This window comes from Patagioenas fasciata, chromosome 15 (genome assembly GCF_037038585.1).
Source record: "Patagioenas fasciata isolate bPatFas1 chromosome 15, bPatFas1.hap1, whole genome shotgun sequence".
Classification (NCBI taxonomy): Eukaryota; Metazoa; Chordata; class Aves; order Columbiformes; family Columbidae; genus Patagioenas; species Patagioenas fasciata.
Window position 1 is genome coordinate 12,726,594 of NC_092534.1, and position 17,481 is coordinate 12,744,074.

Below are 17,481 nucleotides of genomic sequence, written 5' to 3' on the forward strand. Positions count from 1 at the left end.
TTCCCTGGGTGCTTCTTGCTTTCCAGAGTCTAGGCAGAAACTTTACAGCTCCAACCTGCCCTGAATTTCATCAATAAGTGTAAATAAATCAAACCATAGAACGCTGGTCAATATGGGAGAGAATCAGAGTTTTCCTTTTGTTCATGATGGGTTCAGTGACAAAACGCCCACCCTGTCAGCATTGTTTGTCCCAGGTCACTGCTGCCTGGGACTGCAAGCACTTTAAAGTCATTTGCCTAAATTAGTTTCAGCCAGAGAGTCTGGAAGCAGCGTGAGTTGCCTGGCAGTTATCTCCCTGCAAATGGCCTGTGCTATGGGGGCCATGTTGCAGAAGATCTTTTGCTTGTGCTAAGGTCTCTCGAAGCTGCCAAAATAAGAGATCAGCATCTACTAATGTGGTACATTGGAGCGCTGGCAGGTACCAGCTGATGTGTGTGCCAAAGTACAAGGGACTGAACTGCAGAGCGTGGAAGCGCAGGGGGATTAAATGCCAGAAATCACAGTTTATGCTGAGGACTATTAGGAGCTGCAAATGCCTCTGGAAGCCCCTGGAGCTAGAGGTGAAGGGGGGGACTGCTCCCCGCTTCCTCAGAGGGGACAACATAACCACCAGAGCACTTTTCAAAGGTAACCAAACAAGCATTCCCATTCCTCTTCTCATTCCCCGCTCTCCTTTCCCAAGCTGTGTCCCCTCTCCAGGGTGCCGCTGGGATCTCAAGGTTCAGGCTGGAATTCTGTTATTTGCATCCCTTCCTTCCTGCTGCCGGAGCACCAGCGGATACAGATACTCACCCAGAGCAGCAGGAATCCTGTGCTGTAGTCTGGGCAGTCTGAGAGCTGAGGATGTGCCTCTGCTCCTGCCTTTCTCATCTGCTGATTCTCCCTGATCCTGAGACTAAGTTTAACCCATGAGTGGTGGACAGACAGGCTGAGACCAACAGACACATCCCGACCCTGCAGCAAACAGTGGAGCGGATGTTTCCCACCTGAGCTTGCAGAAGTCCTTTAGTATTTCAGAAATGATTTAATGCTATGGGTTTCCTCCCACTTGTTTCTCCCCTGTCCCCCTCCCTTGCGAGTCAGTGTATAATAGCAAAGGGTTTCATACATATTTGATTTTTTAACTATAGCATGAAATCTGAATGCTGTATTTATGGCTGCAGCTGTCACTCCTCTGAAAACATGCAGTGAAATGAAGGTTAACAAGCTTGGGCTCTAGGGAAAGCATGTAAAACAGCACTGCAGAAGACTTGGTGTCATCCCACCGGAGTGAAAAACAGATATTTTCTGAGGTTCTCCAGTCCAGGGTTATTTATCATCATCTGAAGCAAATACTTCTCTAATTGTATATCCTTGTTTGAAATTCTCGAAACCCCAAATCAAATTCTTTTCCCTTGTACAATATACACAGAAAGAACAGGATGCAGAGCCTGCGGGGATGGTTTAATAGTTTAAGAATCAGGCTGGCACTAGCCAGGCTTGATGCAGCCATATGTTCAAATCCCAGGGGTGACCGCTCACTAGGAGGCAGACAATGCTCTGTACCACTTCTTGTGTTCACTTAAAAACAGATTTCCCGATTACCATGGCTGAAGCGACATTCTGCCAGCAAGCGTGGACACACCGGGCTGTCCAGTCCCCCCCGCCACATTTGTACTGATTCTATGTGATTCCTCCCTCCTATGTGTGCACGATCTGAAGTTTAAAGCCCTGGCTGGTTGATTTTAATGATGATTTGCTTAAATAAGACAAAATAGCTTTGTTTTAAAGAGAACTTTGGTCTGAAAAGTATTGAATATACTTGGGAACAGAGTACTTGGTATAGAAGGTCTCGTTAGAGCCTTAGGGCTCGTGGCTGTGTCTCTCCAGGGTCACTGTGCTCAGGTTTGGGATCAAGGTAGTTGTGTCAACACAAGATGTGACATTTCAGCCCTGCCTGCAGGCTTTTTGGTGGCTGAGGAAAGCAGAGCAGAACCAAACTGGGACCTCACATTGGTGCTGAGGGAGCTGGTTGGGCAGCGGTGCAGAGCAGAGCTCAGATCAGCAGGACCGTACGGATGGGACCGGATGGAATGGGATGGCTCTGTCTTACTGATACAAATGATGAAGCCGTCAAGATTGATGGGGTGGAGTGTGGGAGAGTTCAGACTTATTTCTAGTAATTGCATCCTTCCTGTTGCTTGTTGCTTTTATTCCTAAGACTCGAAAATAGACTGTGTAGGAAGTTGCAAGATTTGGGCTCCTCTGCTCAGTTTTGCAGATGAAGGAGCCAGAGCAGCTCTGAGAGGCGACCGACTGTGGCTCCAGCTCCGGAGAAACCTCTTAACACTTGAGCATCGCTTCTGCCCTGCAAATGCTCACATCCCTCCCTATCACGTCCAGACCGTAAGGAAATCGGGCAGGCTGTCCTCTCCTGTATTAATGCCCCATTGCCTGCGGTTAATTAAACTCTGCATGATACTCATTGCAGCGTGTCAGTTTGGTTAATGCCTGTCAGCCAAAGAGGTAATTTTACCCCCGTTATCTGTGGCTCCGTGTAAGCCATCGTATTCTGGGTCTCTCATTCACTCCTCTTGGCCAGTGTTTGCTGCTCACCCAAGTTTTCCCGTGCTGAATTTGGCACCCAAAGGGTACCGTTCCATTTTTTTAGCATCTCCATAGAAACCACTTCAGAGTGACAGAGTGTGCAGGGTTTGTGCAAATTTAAAAAGAAACTCACGTGATGTTTCTGTTCGATCTGGTTTCATGCTGCCAGTCGCTTGGAAGGAGCGTGTGTTCCAATGATAAAGTTGGGAAGAAAAGCAGTGCAAGTTCTCAGAGGCAGAGATGCAACGATTTTCTGCTGTATGAGCCCAGGCTAAAGCTTTTATGATAGCACAAAGTTTATCTGAAGATTGTTTGGAGGGAGACAGACACATTTTTTACTCTTCCAGGCGAATCTTTTACATTTCTTGCCTAGGAGGATACCTGTTTATGTACAAAGCTGCTTTTCTATGTGCAAGCTCACTTCTTGACCTCTTCAACACAGCGACCTTTCAGTTTGACCTCTCTTGAAAGGTTTGAATGCATATAGATTAATGTACTTTTGATGTCTGGGCTAATGAAGTCCTCTGCTTCCTCTGCTTAATTTTCTAGTTTATAGATAGAGGCTCAGCACTGCTCAGGAGTAACCAGGACTGGACCTGGGGTTGGTTTGACTGATAGAAAAGTTACTTCTGGGTTGGGTCGCAGAGGGGCAGGTGTGAACAGAGGATGCTTCTTCTGTAGTAATTTATGTTTTTCTGTCTCTAGCACAACCACCTAAGGCAACTTTTAGATGTGTATGAACTCAGAAATAATAATTAAAAAAAAAATCATTAGACAGCAAAGGAGGAAGGTCCTTGATGTCCAAAGGTCCCAGTGGTTTAGCAGCACCAGTCCAGGTCCACGGTCACCAAGGCAATAGCTCATTGCCATGGAAACACTCACCACCTCCTCAAGCAAGAGCGTTTGAGCAAGTCCTGAGATCCACTGTGTATCCCACCCCTCGAGACACTTGGGGACTAAGAAATAAAATGATTTGACAGCTTTCACCATGATCTATCCGTTTTGGGAACCCATGACGAGAATTTCCATCAGGGCAGAAACATTTGCGAGCTCAGTTGCTTTCTTAAGGACTCGCTGTTTGCACGTGTTTTACCTTTACTAGTTCATTAAAGCCACTACGCTGGAGATTGCATCTGAATTCTCTTTCAGTCACTCTCTCTATAAATAAAACCTTGTGTTGCCTGTTCCATGTGAGAACCGGCGCAGCTGTTTGGAAGGGTATGGATCAGTATGGCAGCTCTTGCTGCCGGAGAAGCTTCGCTCCTGCTCGTCAGGGCCACAGCAGTGATGTGAAAATCTACCAGGAGGAAAACGTGACCGTGTGCTGCCTCTTCTACCTTTGCTTTTCTCTGCCTCGAAACTCCGCTTGAGATGACAGCAGCGCATAATTGCATCGCTTTGGCATTCACGGCACCAGTGCTGATGATTCGAGAGGTGTTATTATTGTTGCCATTAGAAGTGTAATTAGTGTTAGAATAACAGTCCCCTTTGCCCAACACACCAAGGCTGATCTAACGACCTCCAAAACTAAATATATCCACTGCAGCAGCTTGGGGAGGGAGTCTCAACTCTTGGGTGTTCAGCAATTCTGCATCTTATGCAGCCTCGTAGTACCAGTGAATTACAATAATTGTAATTATTACTACTGTTATTAGGGCTAATATAATTGAATTTCATTATTTTAGCAGTGATTTTATTTCATTATGTATAATCAGAATGGCTAAACTTTTTTTTTGCTGAATAGTTTTGTTCCCATAACAATAGAGACATACTGCAAATCCAGGGCATGCTTGGGGGTGAGGCGTATTTCATGCAAAAGCAATGAGAAAAAAGCAATGGCGGCTCCTCGTTTTTAGGTCCTGTTTTCCAGATTTTTGTGTTCTTCTCCCAGTATTAGAAATAAATATTACAAGAGAAACACATTGCAAAGCCAGCACAGTTAGCTTCTGTTAATTTTATTCCTTGGTTATTATACTGGTGGTGGTTTAATATAATTTAATTTAATTGGGCTTTTTTTTTGGTTTCTTTTGGTTTGGTTTTGTTTTTGTCAAGAAGGTGGAAGTGTGGAAGCACTGGGCCATCTCCAAACTCAGAGGTGGTTCCACTGAAATGAAGGAATTCTGCCAGCTGAAAATCCAGTAGCTGTAAGATACAAACAGCCCATGTGAGGGGGAACAGGAGCTGCTGAGCTCTCCCGCTGGTTTGTGCTCACATCTTGTCACCCCAAGAACTCCTTCCGTGCAAGATCCAAGTGATGCTCCGATGCTGACTCTGCCTTGTGCTTCCTTCCCGACCTCTCATGTCCTTTCTTGCCGTAGCGAAACAAAGTGCTGTTGTCTCAGGGAGCCAGAGGGATGATGATGCCTGCAGTTGCTATTTTTATATTTCTGAGATGGAATGTCTGTCTTGCACAGATGCAAAAGCTAAAATGGGGCAGCGAGGTCCCAGGAGCGGCTCATTCCCTTGTCTCCAGCAGAAATGGTGACGATGTGTTGCTCACCACTGTCCGCCTGCTCTGATACAAACCCTTACTGAAGACCCACCTGAAAAATCAGGACCTAAAAGCCTTCGTTGACGGTAATAATAGCACATACTGCAGGCCGCTGGCATATACAGACTCTGGGTTTGTATCTTCTTGTCTTTGCCGTTTCTTTTTGATCATTGTGGATGGTTTTAATTGCCACTTTAGTCTGATGCTCGCGGCTCAGAAGGATGTATCAATAATTCACTTGCAAGAACAGCGTGGCAGCTCTGAAGTTCCCATCTGCCTGCTTTGGCTGCAGGGTAGAGCACCCTGGGCTCTTCGCTGCATTGTGTTCTCAGGGACAAAAATAAGCTTGTAACAATTGCTTGGGTTGCTTCAGGTTTGCTAGAGGTGAGGAAAGCTGGATTTTCTCTGAATTTGTTCTCTTGGCTCCTAGCCTACCTTTGCTGCGGAGCAGAGAGGAGTTGCTGCCTGTATTACAAACGTGGATTTGCAGATAATTGTCTCCACGCTGATGAAGCTTTTGAATCCTAAGTTCTTCATGAGTGTTTCTGGAAGCTGCAGAGAAACTGTCTCAAAACAGAGTCTGTGCCAAGTGCAGTCCTGTCTTGGAGGACAAAAGGGCTGGAGGTTCCTCGCAGGTTGTCCCTGAGGACAGATCTTCATCGGCTTATGAAAAAAAAGTTATAAGAAGTAGCTACCCATCCTGATGGTGTCTTGGATCCTAAGAACCCAAGAGATCTTTTTGGCCTTTTCACAAAAATCACAGCAGATGGAGCTCAACTCACCTAGTCCATCCTCTTGCTCTAAGGGAGGATCAGCTCTTCCTATATGAGGGTCGTAAGTGGTTTCATATCTTTTAAGGCTACCCCAGAGTGAACGTCCTTGGTTAATGAAAGTCTCCGCGCATCCCAAAGGGAAGCCCATAAAGATCTGCCTGCGCCCAAGTGTCTGATAGGTGTTCAGGACCGCAGGAGAGATGAGGCATTAGTCTAGAAGTTTAGAAAAGAGTTTGGGAGTCCTGATATCTGGTGTGTCATTGTAGAACCTTCCCTTGGTGACCCCAGAATGAAGGCTCAAGGAGGCAACACCCCACTTTTCTGTAAGACACACCACCAAATCTTCTCCTGGTGTCCACCCAACATATTTTCTTTCTTCTACACTGAGATCCTTGAACCTCAGAAGAGGTCTCCTGATCTTCCATCTTTCTGCCTTCCGCTTAGCACTCAGACGTCAGTTACGGCAGTTTGCTCCGGTTTTTCTCAAGAATTATCCTCTCCTTGAACTTATTTCCCCCTCAGACCACCTCAGCTTCCTGTCCTTGGGCTTAAAAGATGACAAAGTCAGGGTCTTTGTCAGATACAGACTAAACACATTCCCCACCCCGTTCTTCCCAGCAATCCTCTGTCGTGTTTTCTTGGTGCGCCTCATCTCTTAATACCAGTACACAACCCGCAAATCACGGACGCGCATTTTTCAAAGGGACTCTCCATAAAGGTCTATTAGCGAGGGATGAGTAATGGTTTGACAAAATAGATTTAAGTGGCCCCTTCTGAATCATCTTGGCAGTAATAGAGAGAGTGTGTCCATTTTTTGATTAAATATTTCCAGTGCCATTAGCTTGGGTGAAGTAAACAGCTTCTATTGAGTTTGTCTGCTAATGACAACCCGAAGGCCTTTGATCTCTGTGTTATCAGAGAGCAAACCTCTTACTTGGATGTGGATAAAGATCATGTAATCATCACTGAAGGTGCCTCTTGCAGTACAAGCAGAGAGGTTGGAAATGGTTCTTTATTCTCTATGGCCACGCTCCCACCACCTTTAATGAACGCTGGAGGAGCCGCCGCTGATGGGCATCCCGGAACCTCTGTGCACAATCAGAAACATGCGCTCGGAGCTTGGCTGCAAGATTTTAGCAAGGAAAATCAACAGTTAACCTTGATTTCTTTTGCAGACTCCTTGAGGCAGGGCCCCTGTGTTCATTTTTGTCTGAAAGGGCTGCAGAACATTCACATGTTCTTTGTGTCTGTCCTTTTATAGCATGTCTCACAAGATCGTGTGCTTTTTCTTAAATTCTCCAGCTCCTGAAATATTGTGATTCAGTTTACATCTAAAAGGAAAAAGTAGAACCTAGCTCTTCTTTCTAGTTAGTGGTATGGATTACAAGATATTTGCAGCTTAAATATATATGTTCATATAGATCCCTATGAATGATGCATTATTTGTTTCTAATGCCTGCTTTGTGGTTAGCCAGCAAAGCTGATTTCAGGCCTTAGGCTAATGGCTTTTGACCATTTGTTACTGATTTCGGCACAGATAGTGGCCAAGGAAAAAAAGGGTTTGCGGTGGGCAAGAATTGTGTGAATATAATTCCTTGTGTGATTGTAATATTTTTAAGGCAAGGGATAAGCCAAATATATTGGATGACAGTCAACACAGGCCTTGCTAAGAGATGTCATGCCTCGCAGATCTGCCGGTTCTTTGAAGGATTCCACCAGCATATGGATGGGAATGATTCAGTCCGTATAATTTCCTTGGACTGTCGCCAGAGGCTCTCGGAGGATCTGAGCTGGCGTGGGGTGGGATGGCAGAGAGAACCCTGCTCACATTTAACAGCTGCTTAGGAGAAGAGGAAAGGGCTACAAGTAACGGGTCGATTTCTGAGACACTGGGAAGTTGCCAGAGGTGTCTCCAGGTGTCCTCAATTCAGGCGTATTTGTTTTTCTTCTTTTTCAATGAAGCCACTCAGTGTATTGGCGCTGGTGGGGGTGAGCAGTCCTCAGGTGAGCTGCCCAGGGCTCTTGTGTTGCTGGAAGCATCTGCCCTTGGTTGGTATCTGGAGAGCTGCCTCCTTCCCCTGTGACTTCTTGTTTAGTAACTAAACCTGAGCACTTCTGGCCTTGTTGGGGAGCAAGTTATATTATAGGGGTTTTTTTTGTTGTTGGTTTTGTTTTTTTCATTTTAAGGCTTATTTTTTCAGCCACCTGTCAGACCAAGTGATCCTCCATCAAGACATAATCCAGCTGATTGGCCTACTTTTCAAAAATAGTAGCTTTAGTTTTGTGTGCTGATAGCATTTCAGATTGCCCAGGTCCTTTCCTCCGGAGGGTGGAGAAGACGGCAATTGATCTAATCCAGCTTGGCGTTTATGCCACTTGAAATGAAATTGCGTTTTGCTGAATGAAACTGAGGAACGGGAAAGTAATACTGCAAATCTGCCTGGGAAGCTTCCTGAGGAAGCTCCAGCGGAGTTGATTATCCCAGAGAACAAAGGCTCGGATCTGTAGCTGTTGTTGCAGGAGATGGAGATGTGACAGCCAAGGTTCCTTCTGGAGGAAACACCCTCAGCCAGGAGTCAACACCAAGTGAACTTGAAGGATTCATGCAAAAATTCCAGAGAGTATATGACTTTGGCATTGCCGGATAATATTAATTCTAATGGCTTTTTTGTCTTAAAGCTGGAGTATATCGTGCTTGTATGCAGCTTGCTCCATTCCTCCACTGATGCCCCATTTGCAGCTCCAGAAAGGAGCAGCATGTTTTGCATTTCTCTGGCCATACAGAGTCAGATAAGCAATTATTAGCAGTGACTTTCATGCCACAGAGCAGAGAGGTAAAAGCAATTCCGTAGAGCATTAGGAGATCAAGTAGGTCAATTGAAAGGAGGAAAAATTACCATCGGCTATCTTCAATTAAACTGTTTTCGCTCCACATGAAGGATCTCATTTAGAGGAAGGCATAAAACCTGAGAGTAGAGGTGACTGAGAGAATAAATTCTCCATTTTTAATTCGAAAGCCAGAGAGTGAACGTTCATCAGTAGATATGAGGAGGAGACCTCTCTCTCTCCTGTTTCCAGCCCGCTTTTAAGTAGAGCTCCTTTGGAAATCTTGCAGCAATACATTTATTTTCATCAGAAAGCACAAACTCATCAAAGTCACAGCTTTTAGTAGAGACATTAATGACGCCAAAACCCTTCCTGAGAAGGGCCTTTGGTTCTGAGGGCTTGTGGTGTCTGGCTGTCAAATGCAGGGCAGAAGGCACCTCGGAATAGCAAATAACTTGGTGACCAGGGCGGCTTTCTAGGAGCTGGGGCATCCTGGTTCAAGTCCCTGGTCCCTTTCCAAGGCCATAGAGCATAAATAACTTTCAGCTGTTCTCATGTGCATGGGAAAGCACCATCTGAACCATTTTTTTTCTAGTAAGAGAAGTTATATCGTATGAATGCAAGGCAGTTTCTGTGCTTGGAACCGTAGTCTAGATTGACTAAACTGGCTTGAAGTTGCTTTTAGGACAGTAAGAGTCATATGTTGTAGTAAATAAATTACACCAAAACATTTACAAAGGAAATGTTTTCAAAATGCAGAAATTGAAAGACCCGCTTGCATTATTCTTCATATTTTTTAAAAGGGCAGGGAATGCAGAGGAGGAGAGAAGCCAGGTCGTAAATTGCTTGGGGTTCATTTGGTTGGTTGTTTAATTACATTAGAAATATCAAAATTATTCTCTTGGGTCTTTGACGTGCAAAAAAAAAAAGGGGGGGGGGGGAGAAAAACAAAGGTCAAAATGTAGCCTTCGCATTTGCTTGCAGTTGTCAGAGACATCACATTCCCTGGCGGGTCCCTGCTTTGGCTGCGAGCTTTGGGCTCTTTACATTCCCTCCAAAAGGATCTTTTCCCAATGTGCTTCAGAGATGTTAGAACAGAATAGGTATAAAAAACCCAAACTTACACCCTGCAGAGTTTAGGGCAACCGTGTCCCTTCTGCATATAAATGCCGCGGTGTTGAGTCCCTGCTTATGAGATGTAGCAGCTTCACTCTTCCCCCTGCTTCTGGGCCAGAGGGTGTTCAAGTTTATTATTACAGTTTCACCACATTATGCACTTACATTTCATTACTGGTGTGTGAAACATGTTCCACGTCCCAGCCCAGCCCGAGCTGGTTTTGACAGAGCCTGCAGACGCTCCCAGAGCACATGGGGCTCTTATTCAGGTGTGAAATCCACTGTCTGGCTCGACCCGCTCATTTCTGGGGTTTCGGGCCAGTATTTTCAGTTACCGGTGTTTTCAGTTACACGATCACCAGCGCTCAGCCCCCGCACAGACTGGACAAAAGCTTGGGGACAACACATGGACCCCTTCAAACTGCATCATTTCTGCATCCCAGTGTAAATCTGCGGTGATATTCAGGCTGTTCTTGTCCCGGTGTGCAGAGCCGGGGGTGTTTGGGGGCGGCAGGACAGAATTCCTGTGCCTGGGCGATAAATCCCCACTGTGACTGAGGGAAGAGACCAGCCCCCAGTTGCACGTAGCACATCCGCTCTCCTGCCGAATGGCTGATTACATTGTTCTGGACAGGATAAATAATTAGTAGCCTTAGGGGTGCTCAAGGTGACAGATTCTCCTATACACTCCATTAAGCATTTAGAAACTTCAGCTTGGGCCTGTCCTGTGCTGTGTCTGGTTGCTGGGCTGATGTCGGAGGAGTCTGAGCCCGTGCCCAGGAGTACTGTCGATGTCTTTGTGTCCAAAATTTGCTCCGTAGCAAAATACTTGTGATGTGACTATTAATTATAGCTCCTCAGAGTCTACCTGAGAAGACTAAGGCTCCTCTTCAGCTGAATTTGCTGTAGGAAAAGGATACAGGCAGGAAATTGGTGTTTGATTTAAGTTTCTGAGGGTGTGAACGTGCAGGAAAACGCAGCTGAGGGTTTCAAATACAAAGCTTGAGCTTGTTAGGAATGCAAGAATTTGGGGGTCGCTCTGGATGCAGGTGAGCTATGGGCAGGGGGAACCGTGGGTGCTGTGAGGACTGGGATAAACCAGCCACCTCCAGGGAGAGGAAAGGATGGAGATAGGCTGGGGGTTAGAGACCCCTGCATTTCCCCCATGGGTTAATCCCAGCCTCCAGCAGTCCCATGCAATGTTTTATCCAAACTTTCATCCTATATTCAGAAGGCACACAGGTCCAGGGTTGCAGACTGATGCTCACTGCCAAGTGCAGCGGGAGTCTGCCTGTAATATTAGTATTATACAAACATTATATTATAACACTAGTGTTATACACACATTCAGTATGTGTTCTAGCTTTTTAGAAAAAGTTAGAGGAATACTTCCTAATTTTAGCCTCTCTCTAGTAATTTCATTGATTTGCTCCTCTCCTGTGCTGCAAGCGCTTCAAACTCATTTAAGCTATTTTCCGCAATTTTTGAACAACATTTCTTATTAAAAAAGTCTAATCCCTCCCAAACCATCGCTTTAATCTGTCCCAGAAAACTGGCTTTCATCTCACGATTGCTTTCACAGCGGCACATAAACCCTACAAATGTAGTATGGAGCCCAGTAATCCATCAGTTAAACAGATTAGTTATGTAGACGGCTGTATGGCTCTGAGTAGAGCAAAGCAGGCTTTACTCTCCCTCTGTAGAGGAAAAGCTGGCTCAAGCGCAGCTCCGTGCTCTGCCGTCGGTGTGCGCTGGAGATGCAGAGGGTTTCCCTGCGCCTTGCGGACCCCGTGGCGGGGATGGACCCCAAGGGCAGCTGGTTGCGGTGTCTTGGTTCTCCTCTCAGACAAGCGAGCGCAGGTGGCAGTCTTGCGATGAAAAGGTGAAGCGTGAGGCTGAGCTGCCAAAGGCACCGTCTCCCCGCTCCGCTGTGAGAGGAGGAGAGTTGCACTGCGTTCGGTATCACTTTGTGTGGTTTTGTTGAGACTGTCGCCCTTTTTGCAGCTGGTGACATCACGACCGAGGCTACAAGTGTCCTGGTATCCCCTGTGTGTCTGTGCAGCGGGTGGATCCCACCTGGAAAAGCCTTCAGTGGAAAAGCAGGAATTCTTGGGTTCTTGACCCTGCCTGTATCTTAAAATCCCCATAATTAGGTTTCCTTTCAATAGGATGGAGCAGAGTGTTCAAACCCTGTTCCTATAGATCACCACTGCCTGGCTCCTGGAAGGCAGGAGTTTGTGTTAATATTTGGAAGGAGGTGCAGGCTGTGCAGAAGGGCTGGAGGGAAGAGAAATCATTGGAGTTAGACCTGTGCCTTCGAGGTGTTGTTCGGTGCATCACCGTTCATGAATCTTCGCTAGGAAGTATTGGCAGCTTTAGTCCTTGGGCATAGGTCACAAATGCCTTCGCGACCTATAAGCATTCTAAAAAATAAAGTTGCTTAGTGCTGGGTGTATTGTCCAGTATTGCACTAATTGCTGTGGCTTGGGTTTATTAATCTAAAAAGTTGCATGTGTCAGATTTTCCCTCCCTCTTCCACCTCATTGTAAGTAGCCCGAATGCTTTCTTCCTGCTCCGTCCCTCTCTCATGCGTTCCCTTTGGTTGTTAATTCTGTGAAACATGGATGATGCCAGAGGCTGCAGACAGGTGAGATCTGTTGCAATGGGATAGCTAGAAATTGGAAAACAACAACCCCTCAAAACCGGGGTGAAGAGAGAAAATACAGAGTGTCCGGAAGCAAAGCGCAAACTGACAGTTCGTTATCTCTCCTCTTCCCGGTCAGAGTCTCTGCAGACCCAACTTAAAAATATAAAGCAGAAAAGCCAGTGTAAACAAGTGCTCAAAATCCCATTGACAGCTTTAGGCCCAGGACTAGAGAAAAAAACAACACAAGTGCAAAGGATGTTTATGAGACTAAATGTTCTGGATTTGTTTACCACTCCTCTGCGTCTCTGCCGCCTCAGCTCTCCCTGTTCAGGAGGAGTCGAACGGCTGCTTTGGGCTTGGTGAGGGATTTCTGAAGCAAAGCACATCTTTTATTCTGAAAACTTCCTTCCCTGGTCGTTCAGCCGAAGGGACCAGGTGTCTAACAGTCCTTTTCTCCAGTCTGATGCAGGCATGATTATTTCTCCTCAATATCAGAATAAAAAGGTGCCCCAGCCAAGGCTTGGTCCTATTCTGTTGGTGATTCAACCCAAGCTATGTAAAATATGTGGTTGTGAATGCAGCAATCAAAAGAGACGAGGTAGAAGACAAGTAAGAGGAGAAAGGGAGGCACGAAGAGACAGTGTCTTGCTTGAAGAGCCGTTGTAATTCAGTTGCACAAAGAGAATCTAAGGCTGCAAAGTCCCACTCCTGCTCTTCATCCTCTGCTTGCAGGAGCCATCAATAATTTGACCATTATGGGTTTCTCTTTTATTGAATCTCTCCCGATTCCGGGAAGGCTGTGGGATTGAGCTGCGTCTTGCTGAAACCAGAAGTATCAGATCCTCAGAAGGAGACTACTCTTCCGTGATTTTCAGACCCAAACTATTTAGAAAAGGATTTTTTTGTCTGTTTATCTGAACTTGGAATGAACTGCTGAAACGTTTGAGGTTTGTCCCTAATAAAAACATGGGTTTGAATCACTGAAATATTCCACAGCATAAATACGGCCTTCAAAGTGAGTAGAGGTGGTTTTGCTTTCCTGGCTCATGTTTTGCCTGGAGTCAAGGCTATTGCTTTAAACTCATATCCAAGGATGCTGAAATCTTAGAAATGGATCCCACACAGTTTCTGTCCTTCTCTTGAATGGTGGGAAACTTACTCCTGCAGCCCAAAGCATGAGGATTCGGTTGAATCATTTTCACTGGTATAGTTTGGAGCCCTGTGGTGGGGAAGTAGTTTCCTTCTGTCAGAGTTGCGAAGGTTTACAAAGTATTTGGCAAAAAGCAGAAAATACCACTTTAGAACTACCCTGTTGGAAGTACAACATTTTGACATCAAGATGTGTTTGTTAACCGTTCCTTGCTAGAAAGGAAGTTGCATGTTGTGAAGGTCAAAACAAGGCATTGAAGCAATTTTAAAGCTTTGTTGCAACTTCGTTTTCCTCCATCCAGGAAGTCGGACAAAAATAATCCTTGCCATGAAAAGTTTTGTTTTCAGTAAATCAACATTTTGTTTTTCCCAGATAAAAAGACTCCTGGAAAAATTCCTGCTCTGGGGTTGGCTTAAATTTGAACAGAACAACAGTGTCTCCTAGTGGCTGACTCCAGGGGAATGGTCAAATCCATCTCGGCTTTCAAATGTCTCTTCCTTGACCCTCCTCCGAGATCTTTGCTCATTGGGGAGTGAGAGAAGTGGGAAATGAATTGCGCTGTAAGCAACAAACCATTTCATAAACCATCAAAATATCTATGGCAGGCTGTCTTCTGGGCTCCAGTTGGTGTTGAAAGACGGTGATTACATTGGAAGGCTGTAGCGCTGGATGCTTGGCTCGTCTGCTGTTCAGCTTCCACTCTAATCACAAAAAACCTCCCATCGGCAGCTCAGCCAGCACGCAGGGCCATCCATCCCTGTCTGTGCCTGGTGGCTCTTGTCTCCATGTCACTTGCACTCCAAACCCCTCACGTCACAGCAGCCCTTGTCAGCGGATTAGTTCTGCCTCACCACTAAATGGCAATGAAGATCGGCTGTCCTTCAACCTTGCCCAGGCGTCCCCCCAGCGTCTCCATCTGCTGGGTCAGCTCCTCATCGCAGATATTGATGATCTCATCTGGGCCACCTCCTTGTCCTCCCCTCCTCCTCATGCCCTCGAGAGGGGGCTGCGTCTTTTCTTCTGAACTCTTATATGAAGCAAAAGTTACGGCAGTGGAGAGTGAGCAATAAGGAATTATAAGCAATTGTATCGGCAGATTAACTGGTTGCAATGTCATGACTTCAACAGGCCACAGAAAAATCTTGGGGTTGGCTTAGAAAACATGGTGTTTTAGAGAATAACAACTGACAAATTATTTCTGTTTGCCTGAGGGTGTTTTAAGTTTGTTCAGCTAAGGCTTTTCAGGCTGGACTCTGGCTTTTTTGGTCATGACTCCTGAGATTGTCTTGTTGTATTGACATAACTCCAGGATTAAGGATTTTGAAATGATCACCAGCTATCCCAGTTTTCACGGTGAAATTGTGACTCTTGACAACACATCTGGCAGCAACAAGGTCAATTTGGAGAACTCTGAATTCAGTTGGACTTCAGCAGATGAGTCTGCTGCTGGTACTGCAGGTCACAATGGACAGGTTCTCTGTGTTTCCCTGCAGAAAGTGCTCCAGAACAACTCTGTCCTTTCAAATCTGCCCAAGCTAAAGCTTCCCTGCTGATGACTGTGTCATTAATTTCGCAGCATGAACACACTAACGAGCCATCCTCAGCCTGCCACAAGCACCCCGTCCCAAGGAGCCCTCAGTCTGCTGCCTGGAGGGATGCAAGAATCTAGCAAGTTATTTCACTTCTTGTCAAGAATGCTCTTGTATCACCCCAGCTGAGGGGAGACCAATGTGTCAGCCACACGCTGCTCCTGACAAACAGCTCCAGGACACCCTGAGCATCGTGTTCTGTCACCGCTGTGGCTTCTAGTGGGACTATTTTGGGCTCAAGTCTCTGTAGGGAGCTGGTTAGATGGCATCTTAGAGCAGCCCTTTTCATCAACTGGGTTTTCATTGCGAAAGGAAGGCCCAGGTTGGTTTGGCATTGGAAGGGAATAGCATGACGAGTGGTGATCGATGTTAGGGAGGGAATCGCCGTCCCTGCAGCAAGGACGGTGTGAGGACAACCCGGTGACGGGGCTGTTCAATGCACCGTGCAGCCATCCCGGCCACCCCTTGCTAGAGACTAAAGAACTGAAAATTGCACAGTCCTTCCCCTGGTTTCCCTGAGTAATTAGCTTATATGGATTATAATCATGAGGACTGAGGCTCTTAGTGCTCTTTCTCCTGCTTGAACCAAAGCCAGTCTATGGCATAAAGTAATTTAGCTTATGAGTGATGGTTCATTAGCAGCCCACAGACTGTCGCTCCCTGTAGTAGGGGATGTGTGGGCCCGTCATACATTCGAGTTAACTCTTTAACCTCCAGTTGCCAAGGATTCGGTTTGCAGAGTGTGGAGTTAAATATGGCTGTGCCACAGTATTACAATGGTCTTCTCCCTTCGAATCCTCAAATCATGCAACAACATCCTCAAGAAACTGCCAACTTTTAACATAGTGTCTAATGACGGATGGGGCATAAAGGAAGCTATTATCAGTCAGGAGATGAGTCAGATATGACAATAACACCTTTTTCTAGACAATATTGTTTCACTGAGGAAATGAAAAAGGCTCATTTTCTTTTGCAAAGGAGCAGGCCGTGAGCATTAGAAATGCGCATTGCGGAGCCTGGTTTGAAGGAGCAGTAGTAAGTGAGCAAACCGCATCCCACCTTTTGCATCTGTCCCTGCTGTGCCACGGTTTGGAGCGTGGGCAACAGGGAAACGTTGCTGGGCTTCCCAGGAAAGGAGCATCTAAGGCTCTGTCTGAAAAGCAGGGTAATAAAAGAAGGGAATGGAAAAACGAGTTCTTGAATCTAAGCTGCATGAAGTCTTGTACACTCAGAAAAGCCCATGCTGATCCTGGAGGGAATCCTGACACTCAGGGCCATCCTGTCATTTTAACAAAATCTGCTGTATATTACTAACTAGGACTTCAGAAGGAAAAACGATCCTGGGGATTTTTGGGGACAGTTTCCAAATTGAGATCTCAAGGTAGATAAAGCTATTGATCCTACTGACATTTACAGGTACTTGTTTTCCCAATTCTCTTAAGAGATGCCTGCAAGAAAAGTGCTTTGTTTATATATGAATAGAGCTGGGCTGTATTGACAGGGCTCCTGCTATGGATATAACAGTATCCATAAAGCTCTGCTGGGGTTGATGTGATAAAAACAGCCTGACCAATGCAAGTCCAAATAGAAGCCTTACAAGCCACACTAGCCACTCACCTGGATACCTGTACCTTGCAGCAGTGAACAAGCCCCCTCCTTTGCATAGCTTTAGATTTTTGGGCCCGTGTATTTGACACAGTTGTTCTGCGACCACTCCAGAAATGGGGTGGGATTCTGCGTTTCCAATAAGACTCACTGGGACTGTCCATGAGGCTTGTCTGCTGTTTCCCTCAGACGCTTACCTCTCTCCATGACTCTCTGGAAGGAACACGGGAAGATGTAGCACCTGTGCATCATTAGCACAAATCCCAGAGCGGGAGGAACGTATCTGCATTTTAGCCATTTTCTCTGTTTGACCATGTTGCTTTTTTGCCCTACAGCCAGATGAGCTGACCAACGCCTTGGAGATCAGTAACATCGTCTTCACAAGCATGTTTGCCCTGGAGATGCTCCTGAAACTCCTTGCCTTTGGCCTCTTTGGCTACATCAAGAACCCGTACAACATCTTCGATGGGATCATAGTTGTCATCAGGTCCCTGCCAGTTCTATCTCTACTGTGGCTTTTCTGCCAAGGGCTCAGACCGGTTGGGGAGTGGGATGGGGTACAGGAATGCCGTGTTAGTCCAGGGATCTCTGGCTATGGTGTGCTCTAATTTTGCTGGCCTTTTAGATTCCTGTCGTTAGAAGGGCTGTCCAAAGTAAATGGACCTGGCAGATGGAGAACAAAGTCTATTTATGCCACA

At 46.0% G+C, this 17,481-nt stretch overlaps 1 protein-coding gene across 3 annotated transcripts in view; it reads left to right on the top strand.

Moving 5' to 3' along the window:
• Positions 1-17,481, top strand: part of CACNA1H (calcium voltage-gated channel subunit alpha1 H) — a 120,498-nt gene that overhangs the window by 51,893 nt on the left and 51,124 nt on the right. For all 3 annotated transcript variants that reach the window (XM_071814943.1, XM_071814944.1, XM_065850450.2), the window contains exon 9: positions 17,119-17,270. In XM_071814943.1, coding sequence (XP_071671044.1) covers positions 17,119-17,270 — 152 coding nt within the window. The remainder of the gene's footprint in view (positions 1-17,118; positions 17,271-17,481) is intronic.